This window comes from Prenolepis imparis, unplaced genomic scaffold (genome assembly GCF_030444845.1).
Source record: "Prenolepis imparis isolate NDT839.2.m4 unplaced genomic scaffold, iyPreImpa1.0 SCAF_9, whole genome shotgun sequence".
Taxonomy (NCBI): Eukaryota; Metazoa; Arthropoda; class Insecta; order Hymenoptera; family Formicidae; genus Prenolepis; species Prenolepis imparis.
In genome coordinates, this window is record NW_028141167.1 from 2,966,266 (window position 1) to 2,988,891 (window position 22,626).

Genomic DNA, 22,626 nt, shown 5'->3' on the forward strand with positions numbered 1-22,626 from the left:
ATATGAATATATCTCTTTAAATATCTTAAATTTGATATTACTAATTTATTGTCTTTTTATACGTATGAATAAAAAGTGTACGATTTCTTGTATATATTCAGGTAACTTTATACGTTAATATAAAACATTCGTCATATATATATATGCTAATTTTAATAATAAGGCACTTATTACTCGTTCACTATTTATTCTTTTCTAAAATATATTTAAAAATATTGGATTTATATCGTAATTTCGGATAATTTTGCATAATTTTATGCATTACGATAAAATAACAATATTAAATTAAATTGTATCATATTGCAAGTAATGCACATTAATACTCTGCGACAAAGGAAATCTCTTTAAATATATTCTTGTGCATGTGTCTTGATATGTGTATTACATATTCTGTACAATTAAATATACCATTATTTCGCGAAATTAACAGTTTTATACTGTAAGTATTTAATAGGAAAGATTAGGTTTTAAAAAGATTTGCGATCACTGAATGTGCATATCATGGCAAAATTTACAATTATACATTACCATTACAACATAACTTAAAGTTTTGTTTCATGTTTCACTCGTGTTCTTAATAATTGACTCGGTCGAAAGACACTATGGGAATTATTTGAATAACAATTGTTGGACGTAACATTAGACACGTCGCACTCCAGACTAGGATCAGCAACGTCATTATTCTCATTATTTTCATACAGATGACACCTTTGCAAAGCTTTGCTGTGATTATGACCGTGATTAGTCTTCGTTTGGATTTGCGCCTCCGAATCTGTCTCGTCTTCATTATCAGCACTATCTACATCGCCTGGAAGCATCATAATTAATATTAATAAAAGTGTAATTTACAATAAATCAATTTAAATTGTAAATGCTTACAATTTCTATATGATATAACATAGAATAATATAAGCAAAAAGTATATTCACCGTCAGAACTATTAGTAGACGGTAAATAAAAGCGCGAAGGTGGTAATTTATTATTTCCCGGGCGACGCTCTCGTTCTCTCGCGACGCTGTTAGGATGATTATATTTAAATTCGCGAGGAAGTGTATAACTTCTAGGTAACGAGACTTGGCTACCCTCCATATCGCTAACTTCCGCCTCTCCTTCACCCTCGCCCTTGGGACTTTCTTCGGCACCGTTTTGATTTGTATGTAATCTGACGAAACGAATAAATTACTCGATATATTCGAATGTATACGTCCAATGCATTCGATGGATCTTTCATTACCTATGACTAAGATGTCCAGATGGAGACCAATGAGAATAGTGATGCGGAAGACATCGCGGCGCTAGTAATATCTCCGGTGTGTCTGCTCGTTCTCGTTGAGGCACTGCTCTCCATGAATTCGAGGAATGCGGATTAGGATAATACGAAGAAGAAGGTGGCGGGGGTAAAAGATAGTGAATCTTAACAGGTGGCCAAGATGACAATGTACCATTTTGTTCGAAAAATGATGGTGAAGACGTGAATAATGGAGAACTCGGGGAGGTATGCAGTTTCGTGTTCGGTGGCGGTTGCTGATTAGACGCGGAAGGAGAGGATGAGAAAGAGGATGTAGAAGCAGATGGAGGTGGAAACAATTTACCTTCCTTGATCTCTTCCTGTATAGCTCGCAATTCGCGTAGCTGCTGTTGCTTTTTCTCCTTCAGTTTTTCCCGTATTAACGTGACATTTAACGAACCACCGAGTGACATAGTCTCATCTTTACGTTCATTGGAATTCTCGTTCTATAAGAGATCAATTGTATTGTAACAGTCACATTGTAATATAATAAATACGACTATCGAATAGACAAGTATATCTGTCTGTACCTGCATGACGTTAGAAGATATAGGCTTTTTCCAGAACGGAATTAATTGCCGCGACCCATTAGCTACGTTGAGCCACTGTTTCGAATCTGCCACCGTCGTAATGGAATTCATTACCGTGCCTGTTTGCGATTGCGGTGGCGGCGGTACAAAGGTGGTGGGTTTCTTCTTCTTGCGATTCGGGTTCACTGCCGTTGGGTTCGCGAAACGGCAGTTAAAGACGCCCGGTATGCCGCCATTACTTAATTTTACTTTTCTCATGCTGATATTGATGTTGACTTTCTTGTCCTCATTATAATCTATATGCTTCCCTTCTACATTATCCTGAAAGTTTAAAAATTAAATAACAATCTTTCCAAGAAGAGAAATCTATCTTGCATTATATACCTGATTGGACAGTGTAGTGAGATTCGAACCAGTCATCCTTCCACCAGACTCATACCTCAACCTTCTAACGTGAAAAAATCTATAACAGAAAAAAAAACGAGAATACAAAAGCAATATTAATAATAATATTATAATAAATTAATTAAATACTATATAGTATTTATATACCTATAATAAAGACCCATGAAAAATATGCCACCCGAAAATAAAGCTAGAAGAACAAGTACTAAAGTAACTGGTTGTAGATGATGCTGGCGAGTTAAAAGATCAGCGCGATTAACACCGACCATCCATACGCCGATGAGTAAACTATTTTCCAAGAACATTACAGTATAAAATATCACCTATAGAAAAATATAAATTAAATTAATATTAACTGTCTTGTAAAATTGTTTTGTGCATTTTTCTAGATGCGATTCATCTGTCTGCACGTTTAACTAACCATTTTTTGACGATGATTCGTCTCGTGTAGATTAACATATGCGAATATATATACAAAGGCGAGGAGAGAAGCGAGGAAAGTCTTTCTAAAAAGAGGAAGACGCTCGCCACCATGGAAGAGTCCGTCCGGCGTGAGCAGTAACCACGTCAACATTGTTAACCAGTGCAGGGCCATTACGACTAACAACCATTGTCCACCGTACAGCGAGGCGTACGTGACTAGTACTCCGACACGAGCGCTCACTGTACCCAGACGCCAGAATAATTGCGCCAGTACCCCCAACCATGTTAGCACTAAACGTTCCAGATTACGTAGACGCGCGGCACCCTTGCTAAAACTCGCCACTGCCCAACACACGCTCCACAAGGAGAGTCCCGCCGACACTAATGTTAGTTTCGCCAATTTACTGTCGTCCTTGCTCTCACTTTCCTTTGGTTTCCCAACTTCTGTTTCATCATCGTTGCTAGCGCCGAAAAAGACGTACAGCTGCAGAAGTAGCATCGGAGCGGCCTCACAGAATGCGTGTATCAGCCTTAGTACACACAGCTCCCGCACCTAGAACGATAGAGAACTCGTATAAGAGATCGGCAAGTTTTATCTCTCGAATCTGAGCTTTTTAAAAATACACACGTACCTCGTGCTTCACATAAGTTAAATTGACCGGTATAAATAACTTGAAATATCTCCATAGTACACCGATTTGAGTAGAATGGAGTAATAGAACACAGCCTATAGTCCAGTTGCCAATCTTATTTACTGAATTTGCATGATAATCACTTGATGCATTGTTATTTGTTAATTTACCCCTAGCTCCCCAGAGATACCATCGCAAACTAACAATCTGTAAAAATAATATAAAGATAATAAACAATGAAATAATAAGATATAAAGATAATGTAGAATAATTTTTTTATTTGTTCACATATACTAACTTGGGAAATCAAGAGAGAAGTAGCTATAAATGTGATACTTAGTGGAAACAACACAGGTGGTGCTATTGCTTGATGGGCAAGGGCATATACCATTGCAAAATCGAAGACAACATCGCAGAAATAAGATGCTAATGAAATAATATTAAACAGTACATCACACAGGGGCAAAAATTCATGCTGATGTTGTGGTTGATGACACTGGGCCATAATGGGCTTTTATTACCCATTTGGAATATTTAGCAATAATTTATTTTATTTTCATCAATCCATGATCTCTCCTCTCTGTAAAAATAAGTATTTATATAAGTATTATTAAATTGTACAAGAGCATTATATTTCTCTATGAGATTATTACTAAAGACATCAATATTCATAGAATAATAGACATAAGATAAAAAAAAAACAATAAAATCCTTTTTAAATCTTTATATAAAATTAATTTTTTTTTCAAAAAATTGATTTTAGTCATAAAAGAAAATTGAATTAAGAATAATATAATTACATTTTTATATTATTTTTTTATTTTCTTTCTATTTCTTACTTAAAATTGTATGAATAGATTATATATATATATATATATATATATATATATATATATATATATGTATATCTTTTAATTACTGTATATTAAAAAATTAATATATAAACATATATGATTTTATGTAATTTAATATATAAAAATAAAAATTGCTTAATTTCTTATTATCGAAACATGATAGAAAATGATCAATAGACTTTTTAAAGAGAATTATAAGGAAAAGCGGCAATGTTCTCTTCAGCATTACACGCGGATTTATTTATCCGTTATGTATAAAATGCCAGCCGAGGGTCTGAAACTAACGCCGCTCTCACGACGTCGTCCTGCGCCGCATTGAAAATGCACAGCACTCGCAAAATGCACTTATTCACTCACATCAGGAAGCGTTCGGAGGGATTTTTTAAAGGCCAGCGCTTTACGGGAACGACGAACGCGCAACAATGTCGGCGCGTGGAATCGCGCGCTCGCTCAGCGCATTCCGCGCGTGTCATTGACGAGAGAGCGACGATCACAAAAATCACTCTCCTCCCGATCCGGACGCCGCTCGCGGGGAAGCTGGATCAGCGGCTTTGGTATGCGCGGAATCCGCCCGTGCGCGTCCGCCACGGAGCAACACGTTTAGAGAACGCGCGTTTCCACCCGGAGCGTCGATCCTCTCCCGCCGATCGGTCGATCGACTGTCGTACGACTGTCCTTTAAAACGCCTCGCCGCCGTCGTCGTCGTCGTCGTCGTGCGGTTTCCTCGCGACCCTCGTTCGCGCGTCGCATCTTCCGCGACAAATCCCGACGCTCTACGTCGCGTCGTCTACGACGTCGTCCCACGCATACCGAGCCGCCGATCTACCTGTTGATACGGTGCAATTCAATGCGGCTATTTTACGCGCACACCGTACGCTCCTTCGTCCCTTCCTCTTCGCTCGTGGATCCGTTTGCTCGCTCGCTCCTTCGTATACACCTTTTGTAGACTCACCTGGCGCCGCCGGTGAGGAACGCGAGAGCGAATCTCACCTTAGGCGGCCCAAACGCGCTCCTCCGTCAGAGATTTTTTCCGATTATCCTTCCTCCCGTCTCGATATAAGAGCGCTAACGCGAGTTTGGGAATCCTACAACCATCGCGCGAGATTCTAGAGTGTATAAGCATTCACATATAGCATTTTTAATGAAAATAAAATATTTATCAATAAATGAAAATTTATTGATAATATATATATATATATATACTTATAAAAATATATATAGAATAAATGTATATATTATATATATAGCTAGATAAATGTAATACATATATATATATTAATCCTTTATATAATGCAAATTTTGTGCCTGGCCGTTATTTCTACATATATAATTTATAGCTGTTATATGATAACATGTATATAATACATATAAAATGTTTTTTTTTTTTCGATAATTCTGTTATAAAATTATTTAAAAAATTTATAATTGCAATTTAATGTATACAAAAAATTATTTCAGAAATTTTTGCATATACTTAACATTTTATCATTTGTGCGACTCGTGTGTTAATATGTATAATCATTAATATGATAAACATCATAAACAATGATAAACATTAGGCAATTAAAGAATAATTTCATTCTTATAATTTCTCGTAAGTTCCTTATGTGGCAGAACAATGGAGTTCAATAAAATTTTTTCTGCAGCCAAGCTTACACTGGTACCTAACAAAGATATATACATATAATTTAAAATTCGAAAGCTATTATAATATTAAGAAATAGTTTTAAAATGCTTTATTTTTCCTTACCAAGTATCGTGATAGAAGGATTAAGCTTGCCATTTACATTAAATAATGGCAAGTTCTCCATTTTTGCAAATGGCTTATTAGGATTAGGATCGCAAGGAGTCCCTTCAACACGTGCCCATTCACCTACGCTGGTACCTGTTCCTATAATGCTGTGTAGAATCAGAGAATGGGCCTGTATATATGCATTAGCCAACACGATTGACTCCCTAATTCTTACACCAGGTCCAATAGTTGTATTTGGACCTATACTCACATTAGGACCTAGCTGCAAATATAAATTTTACATTAATATGCGTGATTAAAATTTATATAAATCATATTTTTAAGAATAATTTCTCTTCGTACAATGGAAGTTGGATGTACAGTAGCAGATGGATGAATATACACATCTCCTATAATATTACAAGAATCATTACTCGTAGAAGCAAGACGGTTTGGATGTTTCTGCTTATAAAGGGCCAAATAATGTCGATTGGCATATATTGCAGAACCGGCAGTTTTTACTTGCGACCACCATCTGAGTACAGGTAAAGCAAACAATCGCCCAGATCCTGCTAAACGCGACAGTATATCTTGCTCGAATGAAATGTGCGCTGGGTCTCTACCATTACAGCATAATTGCCTATAACAAAATATGAAAAAAAGATACAATTATTCTTTCTTATTGCATTTAAAGTCTGTAAGAAACTTACATAATATGCTCTTGTTGCTGGTTAGCATGAAAGACATCTGCTATTGTTTGAAAGATTTCAAGAGACGCAAGGTATACTCCGCAGTTAATAAGAGTCGACACAAATGTCGAAGGCTTCTCAACGTAATGTGCCACTTCTCCCTCTTTGCCCAAGACCATACATCCATAATTTAAAGATTGCTGTCGAGTGGCTTCTGTTGCCATGATTGTGAGCAATGCCTGTTTACTCTTGTGAAAGTCTACCATTTCTAGTAGAGGGAAATCAGCACAGACATCTCCGTTCATGATGAAAAAGTACATTGGGCTACCTGAACGAATCTGATCGCGAAAATGATACATGCCCCCTGCTGTTCCAAGAGGAGTGAATTCTTGCAAGTATCTAATAATTATGCCATAGGTACTTGACATCTCCTGTATAAACTGAGCTAAATCATTCTTAGAATACGCGCCAATTATCAGTATTTCGTTGAGATCGGGTACTTTGGTACATGCTTCGATGTGATGTTGTATCATGGGTAAACCGGCCACTGGAAACAGTGGCTTTGGAATATCCAGAGATATAGGTCTAAATCTTGTTCCTATGGAAATAGAAGCACAATTAACAAATAATAATACCCGAGCAAAATATAAATTCAGAGAGAAAAAAAATATAAAGTTTTAATCAAATATATATAATTATGCAATTTAAAAAAATACATATATGTATACTGATTTTGAAAATTCTATGATTTTAATTACTTAACAATTTTTAAATAAGTAAACTTTTAAAGTAAATACAAACCTTTCAAAGGTCCTCCAATTAAAATAACAGCCTTCAACATGATTGCACAAATTAAACGATTCTCCTCTCTTAGAGAATAATTAAAAATATTATGATTTTCGTAAAACGACACCAATCATTGAACAAATCCTCCGAAACAGCGAAAAGTTTAACACTAATCACACCACGTAGACATATTTGTATATTCGGGACGTGGACAGAGACGTGTCATCATTGATAATCAGTAACATTTTACTTATCGATGAATCGACTTGACAGCAAACGACGTGTATCGTAGAAAGGTTTGTCTTCGAGTGTCAGGTTAAGCGGCTTATTTGTCAACATCGATAACACTTTGTCCACACTAGAAGCCTGTTGGATATTCGAAAAATAGCATAATTTAATATAGGAATAAAAATTATAAACTTTTAATTGCATTTTTAATTCTCTTGGTTCGTACTTAATATTTTTTCCAAACTTGTCAATATCTTAACCTTTATATAATTTAGTCCAATATAACTTTTCTCTCATCTCACCTGCGCGTTTTGATAAGAAAACAATAAACGGCAATCAGCTGATACGTTGCTATTTTATATGTGGAATGTTTTTATTAACTCCACATTTTCTATATTTTTCTTCATTTCTATACTCTGTACTCTTTCTTCTTTCCACTAACCTTGAATATGTCATTTGAAATAAGAAAAAATTCAATATTCTGTAGAAGATGATTTTCCTGATTAGAAATATATAAAAAACAAATTTTATTATTGGATATTAGATATATATATATATATATATATATATATATATATATATATATATGTTACATACATATATAAATATACAACACCCGGCACCAAAATGTTTTGTTGCAATTAATTCTTATCATATTCAGGATGCGCGCATCATATCTAGATATTCATCGTGATCATGACTGTTGACTGTTTTATGATGAGCTATATACATATATTTATATATATAAATGCTTTAACTTTCGAGAATTCTTGATCTAAATCTTTAAATTAGAGACACGAATAACAAACTCGAATTTTATGACTCAAAAATTTTAAGAGATAATATATTTCCTCATTTTCACTACAAAGTGACAAGCTCACCCATATAAAAATCTTCTTCAAGGATCAAGGATCATAAAATCTTTGTCAAGGACGACAATGAATATAATCATCAATCATCTATACAGATAGAGAGAAACTAAAATAAAAGAGAAAGAAGAAAAAAAAGAAATTGTGTGTGTGTGTGTGTGTGTCATCTCACACACAAATTCAAAAAGTATTCAAAGTTAAAAACTTATTGTGAATGAAATAAATCAAACAAAGGGCTAGGTAATTTCTTCGAAAAGAAAATACAAAAGATATACAAAATAAGACAATAGAATAATCTCAGGTATGTACATATGTCTCTCAATATGCTTTTGAAAAATTTCTACTTTTATTGTTTTTTTGAACAATATTGTAACACTGCGAAGATTTTATTTAAAGGACAGTGAAAGCATATATCTAATTCTTATATATTATAAGATAAGAAGTACAGTCGTAATATCTTTTTCTATCGACCAAAGTTAATCTTTTCAAAATATTAAAATTTAGCATATAATATGTAATAAAAGATTTGTATATGCAATGTCATTTATTATATTTTATATAAATAGTCTAAATTTTTATCATGTTATCAACTATTGTAGCTATAACTTATTAATTATAATTTTGCATATATACATATAAATTTTTAATACGCCATATTGTTGACACCACATTCGCGTCATCCAATAGCAACGCAGTGTTGCAGGTTCAACAACCAATCGCTCGCCGCCAGTGTCTCGTCGTGCGATCATTCACATTCACTTGAAGGCAAATTCATCAAAGTAATTTGTCTTTGTCTCAAGAAAGGGTTAAGTGAAAGGATAGTAGGAAGGGGAATCGAGAGAGAGAGAGAGAGAGAGAGAGAGAGAGAGAGAGAGAGAGAGAGAGAGAGAGAGAGAAAGATAGAGAGACAGAGATCGCGGGATCTTTGTTGCGAGTTGAATCGACTTCCGCTGCTTCCGCACGTTTGCGCGGGAAAAGTTATCATTTTCTCAGTCGACTGTCAGACAACGAAGGGCACTGATCGAGGAGGTACATAGGGGATAAAAAGCAGGGGAAAAAGGACAAGAAGAGGCGCCCGCGCGCGATCGAATTGATACGGCAGTGCGCGCATTTGAGCGAGAGCCAGCGCAGCGTGCCGATGGCAGCGTAAAACTCTCGCATCGTCGTCGACGACGAGCGAGAGACATAGTACTTTTTTTTTGGTGCGCGACGACCTGTACGCCGACGTAGCTCGCGAGTTCGGAAAGTGTGCGAAGGAACCCTCTGTGCTCTCGGCTCCCCTCGTGTCCGGTAAATTTGTACTCGGGCGAAGCCGTGCGCGAGAGAGAAAGAGGAAGAAAAGAGATAGCGTGTGTGCTTGAGGAGAGGGGGGAAGAGACGCGCGAGTGGAAGAGAGATAGAGAGACACACACAGACGACACGCGTACACATACACACGACAGTGTGGCGCGTCGCGGAGCGCAATCTCGCTCGGCTCCGAGAGCTCCGCAGAGACGAATCGGCCGAAGTTCGGAGCGGACGAGACGGACGGGACGAGACGCGCCTCGCCGCCACCGTTTGTCCCGGTCGGTCGTCGGTCGTCGCACGTTGTCGAGTCGATTCGCCGTACGGAGAAGAGAGGGAGTCTCTCGCCGCGTCCTCGTTCGCTCCCGCCTTGAATAGAGTATCGGGCATATATTCGGGGATATACATCATCTACATCGGGGTTGTCTCTATATCTCTCGCCGCGCGCTGTTGCTGATATTCCTGACGAGACAAGAGACTGCGAGTCGACCACCTGCCGGGAAGCATGGAGATATCCAAGGGCCTGACGGAAGAGATCGTCCGGGTGCAACTCAAATTGCAGGACGCGATATTCGAGCATCAGGTAAGAAAAGAATAATACGCGCGAGAGTTGCGATGTTGCGTGCGTATATGTATGTGCATGTATGTGTCGATAGCGATCGAGAGACGACAGACCGCGTTAAGAGGGTTAAGAGGGGCAGAGAAGGTGCACGGTGCGAGAGAGAAGCCTCTACGACGAGGCTCTTGGAATCCTTGGATTCCAAGAGGAGAGGGAACGTTTTCTTTTCATTTTTCTCTTTTCTTTCCACGCTTTTCTTTCTTTCGCGATCGACCGAAACGTCGTCTCGGGCCGGCCGTCCTCCCCCTCCGTAAATTTTTCCGGCTGATGCGATAGATCGATCGTTCGAGACAACTCGAACGATAGATCCGTCAGCGTCTTCTGCGGATAATTTAAGCGCGCGCGCACGAGAGAGAGAGATACATCACACGCGAACGATTTCGGGATTATTTATATGACGCGAAGGGCAACGAGTCGCTCTTTCTCTCTATTTCTCTCTCTGTGCCGAAAGTTTCATTTATGGCTAACCATATTTGCTCCTTTTCTACCCGAGGCGTCACCGGGCGCCCTCTTTCTCTCTCTCTCTCTCTCTCTCTCTCTCTCCCCGTTCTGTTTCTTTCTCTCTCGCTTTACGCGCGTACCTTTTACGCGCGTACGTTTTCTCGCTCGTCAAAAGCGGTTTCTCGAGTCGAAAAATTCGTCGGGCGTCAAATTAATGACGTTTCGCGGGAGCAACAATCGCCGGCCCGTCCCCGAAAACTTGTTGATTGTTCCATTTGTCTTTACAAAAGCGACGTCGAAAGTTGCTCGTCTCCTCTCCAGTGTCGTACGCCTCCATCTTTGTAAATACATATTATATATATATATATATATCGATACTACAGAAATCCCTCTTTTTATACTGTCGCAGTCTGCGGTTTAGAGGTCTAAGAAAATTGTCCCTCGTAAAGAGATTTTATATTTACGTATGTGTGTTATAAATGCAACGTCGAGCTTTCAATACGAATCTGCGAAAATTGATTCCTACGACAATCAAATGCTTATTAAATGCGACGGCGCCTCAAAGTTTGCGCATTCAATTAAACGGTCACCTCAAACTCGCGAGCGACGTCCTCGACGGACAATCGATACTTCCTGAATTATGCGACATACTTTTCATCGTTTTCCACAAGGCCGAAAAGAATTTTCTCGCCGATATGCATATGATACGAATATACGTGTGCATGGTACATTGAAATTAGCAATAATTGGCAATCAATACAGACAATAGATCGATACTAATAAGACGAATATCGATAGACGAGACACATCAGACATCGTTTTTTTTCTTAACTTTCCGTCCTACGATTTTCTCGATTTTCATGGCTCTCGCGAACGGATAAAATTAATCTATAAAATAAAACGAGTCGAAACAATAGTTGTGCCGTCGTTTCGTAATAGTTGAACGCGATTTATGTAACCAAAGTTCGCTTATTTTGTTGGAGGGGGACAGGTGCAGTCGATACTTGCGCCGAGAAGCTTCCCAGAGTCGTCGAGTCACGCTTGATTGACTTTTACTGCGAAAATGTTGACGAGGTCATTCTCTTTTTACTTTTACGCGTAGTGCCGAGTATGTATATAATACACCCGCTCGCAGCTTTGATTATTAATTCTTCATTCAAGAGTTGGCAGCGAAATAAGTCCCTGTCGAGTTGCTTACCAAATTGTTTATCGATAATTACGCGCGCGATAAAAAGATCCTAGTCTCGGCTCTTTCTTATGCACGGGGGAACGAAATAATTGAAATTTTATAGACGGGCATTTCTCGCTTTTCTATATGAAATTACTTTCGCAACTCCGTTCCTTTGTCGTGAAATTATAATCGTAATTTACTGCGATTTAATGTCAGATTGATTAACTGCGAATACGTAATATATTTATTAAATATTTCGCTCGTAACGTGACCGATCTCTGAGACGGGAATGAAAATTAAATGTAAATTGCGAACGTAAGTCGACGAGATGTTAAGTGCGAAATTCGAATTTGCATCTTTATTAATTAATGGAGATATTAATGGGGTTGTGTGTGGAGGGAGAGAGCGTAATGGTGTAATATGGCGCATCATGCTCCAGTTAGTCATGTACGCTGGAGGTTTCCGCAGATATATACCCTGGATTATTTATCTCGTTCGACCCTCCTGCATATGATGTATATATATAAGATTCTGGAAAATGTATCACCTACTTTTTTTTTACCTCGATACTAATTATGATTTTTTCGTTAATTTTCAGGTGGAGATGAACAAATTGGAGACTGACCCGAATGTAAGTTTGTACATACAGTGTTTTTTTAAAATAATTTTTCCGTGTTTTATAAGTTTACGTTTCGATCAAATTTATTACGAATTTATTACGCACGCAAGATTCAGACAATAGGCAATAACGAGATTTCGGAGGAGAGTATGTGTATTTGGAATTCCATAAGTTACATCGCGTAACAAACTTCGGCCAAACGTTTCATCTCGTTTCACCTTCGTTTTCGCAACTAGCGAGGGACACGTATACATCAAAGGAAACTTTTCTATTTAGGTTCACACGCGTTTAAAATGAGATACAGATCACATATGTATAATATACCATATTTTTCTGTAAAATAACATATTGCACAAGATGTCAATTTCTCTTATAATTTTTAAATAACCTTTATATAAAAATACGAACCAAATTTTTATATAAAATAATCCTTAACATATCGCATAAGATGTTAGTTTCTGTAATTTCTTGTAATTTTTAAATAACGTTTATAAATCAAAGTATATTTAGCTTTTGTTTCGCGCTGTCAATATTATGAGATGTAACAATATTATGAAATGTAACAATAATATTCCGCAATATAATTACTCCACAAAGATCTCAATGCACACAAGTTGACCTAATTCTAACGGTTATGCAGTTTTTCTTCAAGTTTATTCTCGTGTTGCGCTTTGTTACAGAACCCAGACATTCTCGGTCAGATGAAAAGGATTCAGGTGTACATTTATTCTTTGGGAAAGTGCCAGGTAACCGGACAATTGATTTTCTTTCATATCGCATGCACTTAAAATATGTGTGTCCATGTATCAATTTTTTTCAAATTCTTATTAAGAGACCTTTTAAGCGAACAATCTCTTGACGACTCAATTGTGTAACTTTGAACATACATACATATATGATGACGGTTTGAAAATTTATTTATAACAATAAAAATTTTAAATATTAGTCGAAGTTTGAAGACTGATAATGAGCGAATAATCTTTATTATATTAGCTATAAAATATCAAAGAAAAATTATAATTCATTGAATTTTCATTAAATTTTCATTAAGTTATCAGATTAACTTATTATTGATCCGAAGTATCTACTACGTAGCGAAAACTTTGACGTGCCTTGCTTAACTCTGGCAAAGTATATGTATGTCTTATTGCTGCAAATATGATATCATTCGCGTGGCAAAATGTAATGACACAAAATATCGTAGATCGATCATGCATCATATAGTGCTACCATGCTAAGTTACGAAGTTCTCTAATAAAAAAGAAAATATGAAATAAATTTGGACAATAATTATAAAATTTTTAATTCAGATTTTACGCCTTTACGTTTATCGTTTACGGTCTTCTTTTAATACTTGCTCGTCCCTTTTCAACGTGTTCAGTTTGACACGCAGTTTTTTCCTTCGACGGTGATGATAACGAGCAAGATAAATAGTTAAAACGCAACGAGTACAGATAGATAATACGTATAGGCTACGAGAATGAGAAGGCGCGATGCGGATGAGGAGAGAGGAGGCGACAATTCACAGAAAGAAGAAGCGAGAGCAACTTAGAGCGAAAGAAAAGCCGGGAGGCAGAGACGGCGGCTTTAAAATCAATAAAATGCCCCGCGAAAACGTTTTCGGCTCTTTACAAAATCTCAGCGTCTTCCTCATCCGTTTACATCTCTTCTCAACTTTCTGCTCTTGCTAGTTTTTCTCATTCATTCATTGCCTAAGCCACATTTTTTTCCAACGATTATCTATTCCTTATACTTACTTTAAAAGTAGCAGAAACTTTCTAACTTTCGAGCATGGAGTATAAGCGCGTATTTTGTTTCCTAACTTCAACCGCATAACTATGTTAGTGTTCTATATTATCGCATTATCATGTATACATATTTCATGTTATACAATATTTGTATTTATGTAAAGTCATAAAAGTTAATCGAATATTTGTACATGTGAGTGTTATGTTTTTCAGAAATTAATAGATACGTTTAGTTTCTGCTACTTCTAAAGAAGCTATTATTAAAGGTTTTTTCTTTTTTTTTTTATAATTATCGATAACTATGTGTTATATATATCTTGTTATTATACAGAATCAAGTCTTGCAGCGGCTGCGCACAGAGATAGAAGCGTTCGAGGCAGACAACGCAAATGTATTAAAAGTTTCCATAGCGGCTCTCTTGGGCCTGAATAACAATCATATTACGAATAACAACGAGACGAAGCATGAAACGGCCGCCAATGGTTTTGAGCCTTCAAAGGAGGACTATGAAGAAGTTGTCAGAAATGGCGATGTTCATCATTCACCGACGCAAGATAACGATTGCGCAAAGTAAGCTTATTGAAAAATTAATTAAAAGTAAGAAGAAAACGTGTTTACTGTTAAAAGGTGTTTAATAAAGATATTGAATTTTTTTCATTTGGACATTCTTTACAGATTACCTAGTCCTAACTCAGTGGAAGCTATCTCTGGTGAAGACGACGTCGTTGCGGTGTCGATGGACGAAAATTCTGATGAAAAGCAAGAGGAAGAGAAGCAAAAAGAATACAAAATTGAATCAACGGAAAAAGAGAACTTCCTCAGTTGCCTCGGGCTTATTACTCAGGAAAGATGTACAGAACTTCAAAACAGAAGAGTGGAAAGGAAGCGTCGTAGCACGGCAAATCCGCATTATGTATATACTACATTTAGCCAACAACCGTCTGTAAGTATATCAATACTTTTGTTATTATTCGAGTACTTTCTTTCTCTCTTTCTTTCTCTTGTTTTGATATACAGAGTAGCATATGTGCAAAGATAATAATTGCAAAATTATACAAAAGCATTCTACACTATAAAAAATTATAAATTATTAAAATAGCTATGGAAATATGAATTTCTCATATACTATTTGATATCGTATTAGAAATATTTGATTATTGATAGTTTGACACATTTATTTTTTAGAAACGGAGGAGATTGTGTCCATACTTGTCGTCGGAAAATGCGCCTCACACTCGGCAGACGACTGCTCGTATGAACGGTCCGTCGCCACCACCTAACAAAACTCAGCCAGCCAAATCTACCTCGCCGCCGACACAAACGGTAACGTCGAAGTCGCTGATTCCTGTTCAAAAGTCCACCACCAGACCAAATATTCTCAGAAACGCGGACAGTAAAGTCTTTGTGAGCAAAAACAAGATAGAAGACAACCAAATGCGATCGTCCGTACCTAGTGCCAAATCTGTTCAGCCGATAGGCAATAAGGCTGTTCATATTCCCGGATTACCATCTAGCTTGACCATCGAAAGAATCGGGAATGAACCTGTCGTGTGTATCTGTTGTAGAAATCCAGGTGAGTAAAAATATTATACCATTTATAGTTTATATACAATATAATACCATCCTATATCTGGATATATTGTTATCTTTTTTAACAACTTTATCACAAATATAACGATTAAATATAAATATGTAACGATTTTGTCATTTTTTGTAGATTCATTAACAGTATGCAAAAATTGCTCAAGTAACTATCACGTCTCGTGTCATACTCGATCACTGGTTCCATCCAGGACCTGCCCAAGATGTGTATTAGCAATGGATGAGGAAGAAGGCATTGGAAAAGACGAAGACGCGGAGATTAAGAGACAAGCAGAAGCAGAAAACAAACTTCCGCGCTATAAAAAAAATGAAAAATTCGGTAAAAAAATTTCGAATTCACGAAAGAGGAAATCCTCTTCCAAGAAAAGCGCTAAGCGTGTGATTGACAAAAAAGTTCTTATTTCTACAATATCATTTATATGAAACAATCGCGGTAGGTTTATCTCAGTTGCGGCAGTAGCTCGGTCGGGAATCATTAATGTTTTTTAATCGTGAAGAAAATCGGCAATTTTTTGCTGCCTTCTCAATTGATGCTTGTAAAAGTAATGACGAGGTGCAAAGCAATATGAAAAACTTGTTCGAGATAAAATCACGAAGGACCGGCGCAAGCACATTATTTTAAATAAACACAGGAATTTGTATAACATGAGTCCATAACTTCTAGATTTAACATACAACGAGGTATCGCAGCGTTGTCGCAGACTTAATTGAGCGTAAGCACGCACGCACTGAATAAACGAGAGAGGCAGCCTGCCGGAAGAAGTGCTCGCGTCTGAGATCGGCTTCTCATATACGGCCGAAGATTTTGCAATTAAGAAGAACTTTTTGGTCGATCGTCCACGATAGAGCACAAAAAAATACAACGTGTATTTTGAACGCAAAATATCTTGCAGAGGAGAAAGAGAGAGAAAGATATGAGCTGCGCGAGCGAAACTCGGATCTGAGATTGCAGGTTTACGAGTTGGAAAAACGTTCACAACTACTCGGCCAGTCATTCCAGGTTCGTCCTGTGGCCTGCATAGAGACAAATTACAAAGCTCACTTTCATTTGGAATGCTCTTGAGTTTTAAGAATTTAAAATTGCAAACGATTTTCGTCCTTTTGTTTTTTCATCCAAAAGAACCTGCAAGATCTCTGCGTTTTTATTATTATCTTTTTTTAAATCTTTTTATTTATGCAATGCTTTATAGAGACGAATCGATTCTATTATCCAAGATGTATATTTGTGGTTGCAATTTTTTATAAAAATATACATATCACAAATTTTTCTTATATTTCAAATAGTGCATTGTTAGAATGCATTAATTCTATCAAGAATCGACCAGTCTCATATTTTTATTCATTAATTATTTTTGTATATGTAAGAATTTGCTTCGTTTCCTTAGTCGTTGATCTCCTTTATTACATTAATGATCTATAAGTGTGATTTATTTATATTTGTGAGAACATGAAGTGCATGAGATATTATGTAAATAATTTAAGACAGCAATTTTTATATAATATTGCTGTATTATTTTATTTATTATTATAATGTTTTTGTCTAAATGTCTAAAAACAAATTCTTTATTAGATATCAGATATATTTGGAACATTACTGAAAAAATGTTTCCATACTAGATGAAGAAAAGAAATATCACTATTGTCAATTCCACTGCCGATGAGTGATATCATTTATCATGTGCAAAGATATAACAGTATTATCAATTACAACATTTGTGTAATATCCTGTCTAGTGAAAATATGATCATAATTTATTATATTTATATATCATATATATATATAAAGAGATAACTGATTTATATACCAAAGAGATAATTTTGTTGAAAATAAGAAGAAAAAACTGGTTGTGAGTTATTCCTTTAATTAGCTGATATTGTACTATAATTGTACATTATAACAAAACAGTATTTTACTTTAGAAGTATACATTAGATTATTTCTTATAGAATTTAAATGTTTTATTTCATCATGTAAATTAACAATTTTCACAAATTATTGTAAATCGACGACTAAGAAAAATGCATGACATTCAAGATTTATGTTAAGTTGTTGAGCGAAAGTTTTTAGCGAGCCATATAGCGATTGTTTATATAAATAAACGTATGACGAAAGTCATAAGAATAGTTATAAGCTTCTCTTACAAGGAAACATATTAAACTGCCTCCTTCACTTTTATATATTTTTTAAATATGCTGTTCTATATAGAACAGCTCAAAATAGAAGACAAAAATTTTTTCAATTTTCAATCACATTTAGAACACGAAAAAATTCCTCAAAGCTAAATTGGCGCAGGTTGACTCTGAATAAATATCGTCAAAAGCGTGTATAAAATAAGTTTTAGTTTAAGTTTTCTATTTAATATACATTTCATAACTATGTATATGGATTTTCCCAAAAATGTTTTTTAAAAATATTTTTATACTTTGTTTTATTCTTGATTTTCAAAATTTTTATAAGAATATAAAAAAATATTTAATGCCACATAATCGTAATACAATAATGCGTAATATCAGAATGCAATTAATGCATAATATAATTGTTGATTTTACAAAATTGCATGTATTCTTTATGTTCAACTATATACTTATGCGACATGTTACGAACCATTCTTATCGCAATTTGACATACAAATATATATTCAAAAGCAGAGGCAGACACTTGCATGTTTCCTTGTTAGTAGCGATAGGCTGGATTTTCACTTGACGCTATGACGCTGGATTTCAACGTCAAAAGACGTCACATGATCAAAATTGACGAATTGTCGAACGAATGGACGAAATATCTTTATTTTTAGTCACGTGACGTCTTTTGGCGCTGAAATCCAGCGTCATAGCGTCAAGTGAAAATTCAGCCATAGAGAGTTAAAAACTTATGCTACATGTTTGAATTAGAAACATTTCTCTGTAAAAATATTTAACATAGACTTTTTTCTTTTCAATAGCTGCAACAGCGCATGCGTCAGGAGCTATTGGGAAAGCAAGAGAAAACTCAGAAGTCTATAAAACGGCTGGTGGACTTCATAAAATTGATGCAACTAAGAAAAAGCGCATCCTCTCCACCACCTTCGGCGTCAACCACCTGCCCGCCTCAACCTTCCTCATCCCAATCACCTCAAGCAATACCTCTACTTCCAACGTCGAGCAATCAGAAGACAGTAAATCCATCGATATCGAACAACGACAAAGCATCACACCTCGTAACTACCCTTGCATCGCCGATCAACATCCACGATCGAGCTTCACCTACATCAAAGCAGACGAGCAAATGTCGCACCCCTACCAGCTGTCCGGCACCACCAGTAGTCAACCAGAAAAACATCAATCATATCTCATCGTCAAGAAAGTCGCCGAATCAGCTGGAAGGTCCGATCAGCCTTCTGGCGGTGAAGCCGAAGACCAAAACCGCTCCGCAATTTTCAACTATCAATTGCCGCTCGGTAGCAGCTCTACCCTTCAGGCCGGCTTCCACTCCCTCCATTCCTTGCTCTACGATCATAACATCCGCAAGAAACAAAACAATCGCCCAGCTTCCCTCCACTGTGTCACCGTACCCAAATTATCAAATTCTCTTAACTCCGTCTCGAACGACTATCAATTGGACCGAGCGACCCTCAACGGCAGAAAGCCCTGGGCCAAACTTTCAGGCGGCAAACTCTGTATCAATCAGTCAAACAGATCAGAAACCTTATTGCCTTTCTACGGCGACACGGAGAACAGCGGCAACGAATCAAAGTCAATCGGACCAGCAGAGGAAGCAGCAGCAAAGAATCTCGACGGTCGTAGCAAGCACGGGTCAAGAGCCGGCGTTTTCATCCACTCATTGTTCCCAGGCTATAATAAGTCCTATACCATCACCGGTCGTGCACGCGAGTTACGAGGCCTCGGCTCAAACGATCGAGACTATCCGCTCCTGCGACAGCAGCTCTGCCGTGCGGAACATGAGCTGGAATCGCGCGAACAGCCAGACAGCAAGCCAGCAGCAGTCCAGCTCCAGCGGCGCGCCCTCACGAGGTTCTTTGAACACGTGAAATTGGAAGAAGCGCATATATCAGCGCCACTTGGAACAAAGCTAGCACACAAGGACGGGGTTGGCGATGTCGAAATTGTCCGGAAAGACGCACCCGTCCAACGATACGATGACGATGATGCCGTTGCTGAAACTCCACTGTTGACATCGTGCGACGACTTGGAGGAGGATCGCTTGGACGTCGACTTTCCTTGGGTAGAGCGCGATACGATCTCGGAAAATTCTCACGACGACAATGCCGCGGACAAGTCGCCCGTTCGTTCTACTTCGGACGTAACTTTGACAAAGCGCTCTGACGATTTCTCCGACCAAGATGAGTTTGCCTGCGTTAACGCGCAACCGTCATGCGCGATGACTTTCCATGCGGCCGAGCACGATTATCCGGCGGCGAGCATTTTCTCAATTAACACCTATCACGCGAGGCAACAGCAAGACAACGAGCCGACGGCGGCGGCGCTGCGTATCGCACAAAGCAATCTTTCGGATCTTCATAACGAAGTCTCAGTTCCTGACGATAAGGCTGACACCGAGAGACAAGACTTACCCAGTGGTAGGCGATCGAGGAGCAGAAGCAGTAGCAGTAGCAGCAGTGGCCATAGCGACACTCCGGAACAAGCGATGAACGCGAATGATTTCTCGGACGAATTCGAAATTCTGGCCATTGGTATCGTCTCTCCGCAGGAAAAGGGGGAGGAGGAGTTGAGGCACGAGTCGGCGACGGCGAGCGAAACCGATCGCAGTGACGCCGCCACTGGCTAGATATAATTAGGCTAATTACGTTGACATTAACGTTGTTGATCGTGTGCTCATCGTGCACACGAGGTGTCTCGACGACACGTTTGTAACTTCTCTGAATCATAGCAATTGTGTCAGTATACGATTCACGTTGTACCCTAGAGATATTTTACAACGTACAGTTCAGCGACATCCTGGAAAGTTTTTTATGCGAAACGTCAGCATGATCGCGTACCGCATCTCCCACTGTATCGTGGCCTATCAGGCGTAGGGTAAAAAAAACGTTATTGCTACAATTAATTAAGTTACCTCTTAATAGATCTTTTTAGAACTCGCTCGGGATGGTCTTACGTGATTGAAATAATAGATCACTCGAGACGAGGGACTTTTTTCATAAAACTATTTTTGTCTTTATTTTCCATATTTATATACAATTATTGAAATTCTCTCTCGAAAAAAATAGCACGACCATTTCTTTCAGAGTAATTCGATTTCTTCCGGATTGCGATATTGAAATCAATTGCGTTATTCTGATGATTGTATTGTTATTTGAAAACATTATGATCTCTCGATATTTAATGATGAATGACTTGCGACAAGAGGAAATTCATTTCATGTACAACCGGTAGACATATATTCTCTTTATATTTTTGTGATCCTGCGACTAGAGAAACGAGCACATATCCGAGATGTCGCGCAATTACACGTCTAGAGAGAAGACGCGGGAGGAAGCCTAACTATTACGTAAATCAAGTCACATTACCATACTGCCTTAATAGTGATGTAAAAGTGGTACTTTTCAAAAACCGGTAATCGAAGAGTTGTACGCATCACAATTAAAAAAAAAGAAATGCGTATCACGACACAATCGATGATCGGTGATCGGAAAATGAGCGATCACAGTGAAACAATATACGATTAATCAAATCCTCGTTACCATAACCGAAAGCATAGATTTTAAGGGCAATTGTCTGTAAGTTTCATAAAGTGACGCGATAGAACGATTTATCTATTTCTTACGAAAGTCGTATCCTTACCGCGAAGAGAAAAAGAGAAAGAAAGAGAGAGAGAGAGAAAGAAAGAATGTATGTGTGTATGCGAATCCGTAAGCAATTATTATGTTTTGTCGAAGCAAACAAATTCGACGATATTCGAATGTTATGTTAATTTTAATTTGTTTATAGTTGTTTTCCACCCAGGTAGAGATTAAAGCTGTGATTTTTTTTTGCAGCGTTTTACCTGCAAGGGGGACCGAAGGGTAATCGTTTGAAAGATGCAATTAATTGCAATTAATTGGTTACGAAACGTATCGACGACATTATCATTATTATTATTATTGGCTAAAGTTAAGTTATACAAGTCGATTCATCTATTTATTTCGCGTTAATATTAATTTTCGCCAGGCATCATCGCTAGCTTGCCCAATTACAATTATAACTAATGTATAAAATTAAGGAAAAAGTTGTTATGCAATGTAGGCAACGAGATATTGAGATCGAAATTCGTATTTTTTATGGAATAAAAAAAAATCATTCAAAACCAGCCGTACTCATATAAGTATATTCCACTTTTTTGAAAGAACAAAAGAAAAAAAGAAAAAAAACCCTGTTCGCGCGATATTTAATTTTCAAAAATTTCCGGAAATCAACGAGTAAAACGTTCGGGGTAACATTTCGTCCAATCGCCGGATAGATTCCCATTGAAAAATGGTCGAACTGCGGCGACGCGCGCGGGAGAGACGCGGGTGGAGTTACCGACTTGGACAAACAATCGGCTAATGACATGTAAATATGGCGAAGCTAATCAAGCGGCTGTGCCAACAGGGCATGAGAAGAGACGCTATGTCCCCGTGTTCGTTCCTGCGCGCGCGCGCGCGCGCGCATGCGTTGGAGAGAGAAGGAGAAAGTATTCGATACTCTCTCGATGTATTTGCGCGCCCGACCTGC

At 37.6% G+C, this 22,626-nt stretch overlaps 3 protein-coding genes across 6 annotated transcripts; 1 reads left to right on the forward strand and 2 right to left on the reverse strand.

Moving 5' to 3' along the window:
• Nucleotides 1–167: 167 nt before the first annotated feature.
• On the reverse strand, nt 168–4,630 carry LOC145940531 (uncharacterized). Of its 2 annotated transcripts, none has more exons than XM_083045778.1 (10): nt 4,490–4,630; nt 3,577–3,858; nt 3,279–3,485; nt 2,645–3,199; nt 2,371–2,546; nt 2,203–2,281; nt 1,819–2,139; nt 1,235–1,734; nt 930–1,162; nt 168–808 (listed from the first exon to the last, which is right to left on the reverse strand). In XM_083045778.1, exons 2-10 carry the CDS (start codon nt 3,781–3,783, stop codon nt 543–545), a joined length of 2,544 nt encoding a protein of 847 aa, XP_082901904.1. In that variant the 5' UTR covers nt 3,784–3,858; nt 4,490–4,630; the 3' UTR covers nt 168–542. The 2 variants fall into 2 exon arrangements, with proteins under 2 accessions (XP_082901904.1, XP_082901905.1); XM_083045779.1 differs by having other exon boundaries at nt 4,418–4,545.
• A 489-nt stretch (nt 4,631–5,119) lies between these two features.
• Gmppa (GDP-mannose pyrophosphorylase A) lies at nt 5,120–8,276 on the reverse strand. Of its 3 annotated transcripts, XR_014426029.1 has the most exons (8): nt 8,165–8,276; nt 7,870–8,066; nt 7,355–7,705; nt 6,575–7,151; nt 6,228–6,504; nt 5,883–6,147; nt 5,612–5,796; nt 5,120–5,217 (listed from the first exon to the last, which is right to left on the reverse strand). XR_014426029.1 is itself a non-coding variant. In XM_083045780.1 (7 exons), exons 3-7 carry the CDS (start codon nt 7,392–7,394, stop codon nt 5,696–5,698), a joined length of 1,260 nt encoding a protein of 419 aa, XP_082901906.1. In that variant the 5' UTR covers nt 7,395–7,705; nt 7,870–8,066; nt 8,165–8,276; the 3' UTR covers nt 5,531–5,695. The 3 variants fall into 3 exon arrangements, 2 of the variants coding, with proteins under 2 accessions (XP_082901906.1, XP_082901907.1); XM_083045780.1 differs by lacking the exon at nt 5,120–5,217 and having other exon boundaries at nt 5,531–5,796; XM_083045781.1 differs by lacking the exon at nt 5,120–5,217 and having other exon boundaries at nt 5,531–5,796; nt 7,870–8,009; nt 8,165–8,183.
• A 1,555-nt stretch (nt 8,277–9,831) lies between these two features.
• Nucleotides 9,832–22,174, forward strand: LOC145940625 (uncharacterized). Its single transcript, XM_083045970.1, has 8 exons — nt 9,832–10,303; nt 12,550–12,582; nt 13,251–13,316; nt 14,650–14,888; nt 14,994–15,261; nt 15,504–15,891; nt 16,036–16,239; nt 18,861–22,174. The coding sequence occupies exons 1-8, from the start codon at nt 10,226–10,228 to the stop codon at nt 20,702–20,704; spliced, it is 3,120 nt and encodes a 1,039-aa protein (XP_082902096.1). The 5' UTR covers nt 9,832–10,225; the 3' UTR covers nt 20,705–22,174.
• The last annotated feature ends 452 nt before the right edge of the window (nt 22,175–22,626 follow it).

What these genes read in the sequence shown, in the direction of transcription:
- LOC145940531 (XM_083045778.1), bottom strand. Translation starts at nt 3,783, where the DNA reads ATGGCCCAGTGTCATCAACCACAACATCAGCATGAATTTTTGCCCCTG. An exon ending in TCTGGACATCTTAGTCATAG is followed by an intron (nt 1,163 to 1,234) that starts GTAATGAAAGAT and finishes TCGTTTCGTCAG; the next exon opens with ATTACATACAAATCAAAACG. An exon ending in GTCTACTAATAGTTCTGACG is followed by an intron (nt 809 to 929) that starts GTGAATATACTT and finishes TGATGCTTCCAG; the next exon opens with GCGATGTAGATAGTGCTGAT.
- Gmppa (XM_083045780.1), bottom strand. Translation starts at nt 7,394, where the DNA reads ATGTTGAAGGCTGTTATTTTAATTGGAGGACCTTTGAAAG. An exon ending in CAGCAACAAGAGCATATTAT is followed by an intron (nt 6,505 to 6,574) that starts GTAAGTTTCTTA and finishes ATTTTGTTATAG; the next exon opens with GCAATTATGCTGTAATGGTA. An exon ending in CTGTACATCCAACTTCCATT is followed by an intron (nt 6,148 to 6,227) that starts GTACGAAGAGAA and finishes TTATATTTGCAG; the next exon opens with CTAGGTCCTAATGTGAGTAT.
- LOC145940625 (XM_083045970.1), top strand. Translation starts at nt 10,226, where the DNA reads ATGGAGATATCCAAGGGCCTGACGGAAGAGATCGTCCGGGTGCAACTC. An exon ending in ATTCTTTGGGAAAGTGCCAG is followed by an intron (nt 13,317 to 14,649) that starts GTAACCGGACAA and finishes GTTATTATACAG; the next exon opens with AATCAAGTCTTGCAGCGGCT. An exon ending in CAAGATAACGATTGCGCAAA is followed by an intron (nt 14,889 to 14,993) that starts GTAAGCTTATTG and finishes CATTCTTTACAG; the next exon opens with ATTACCTAGTCCTAACTCAG.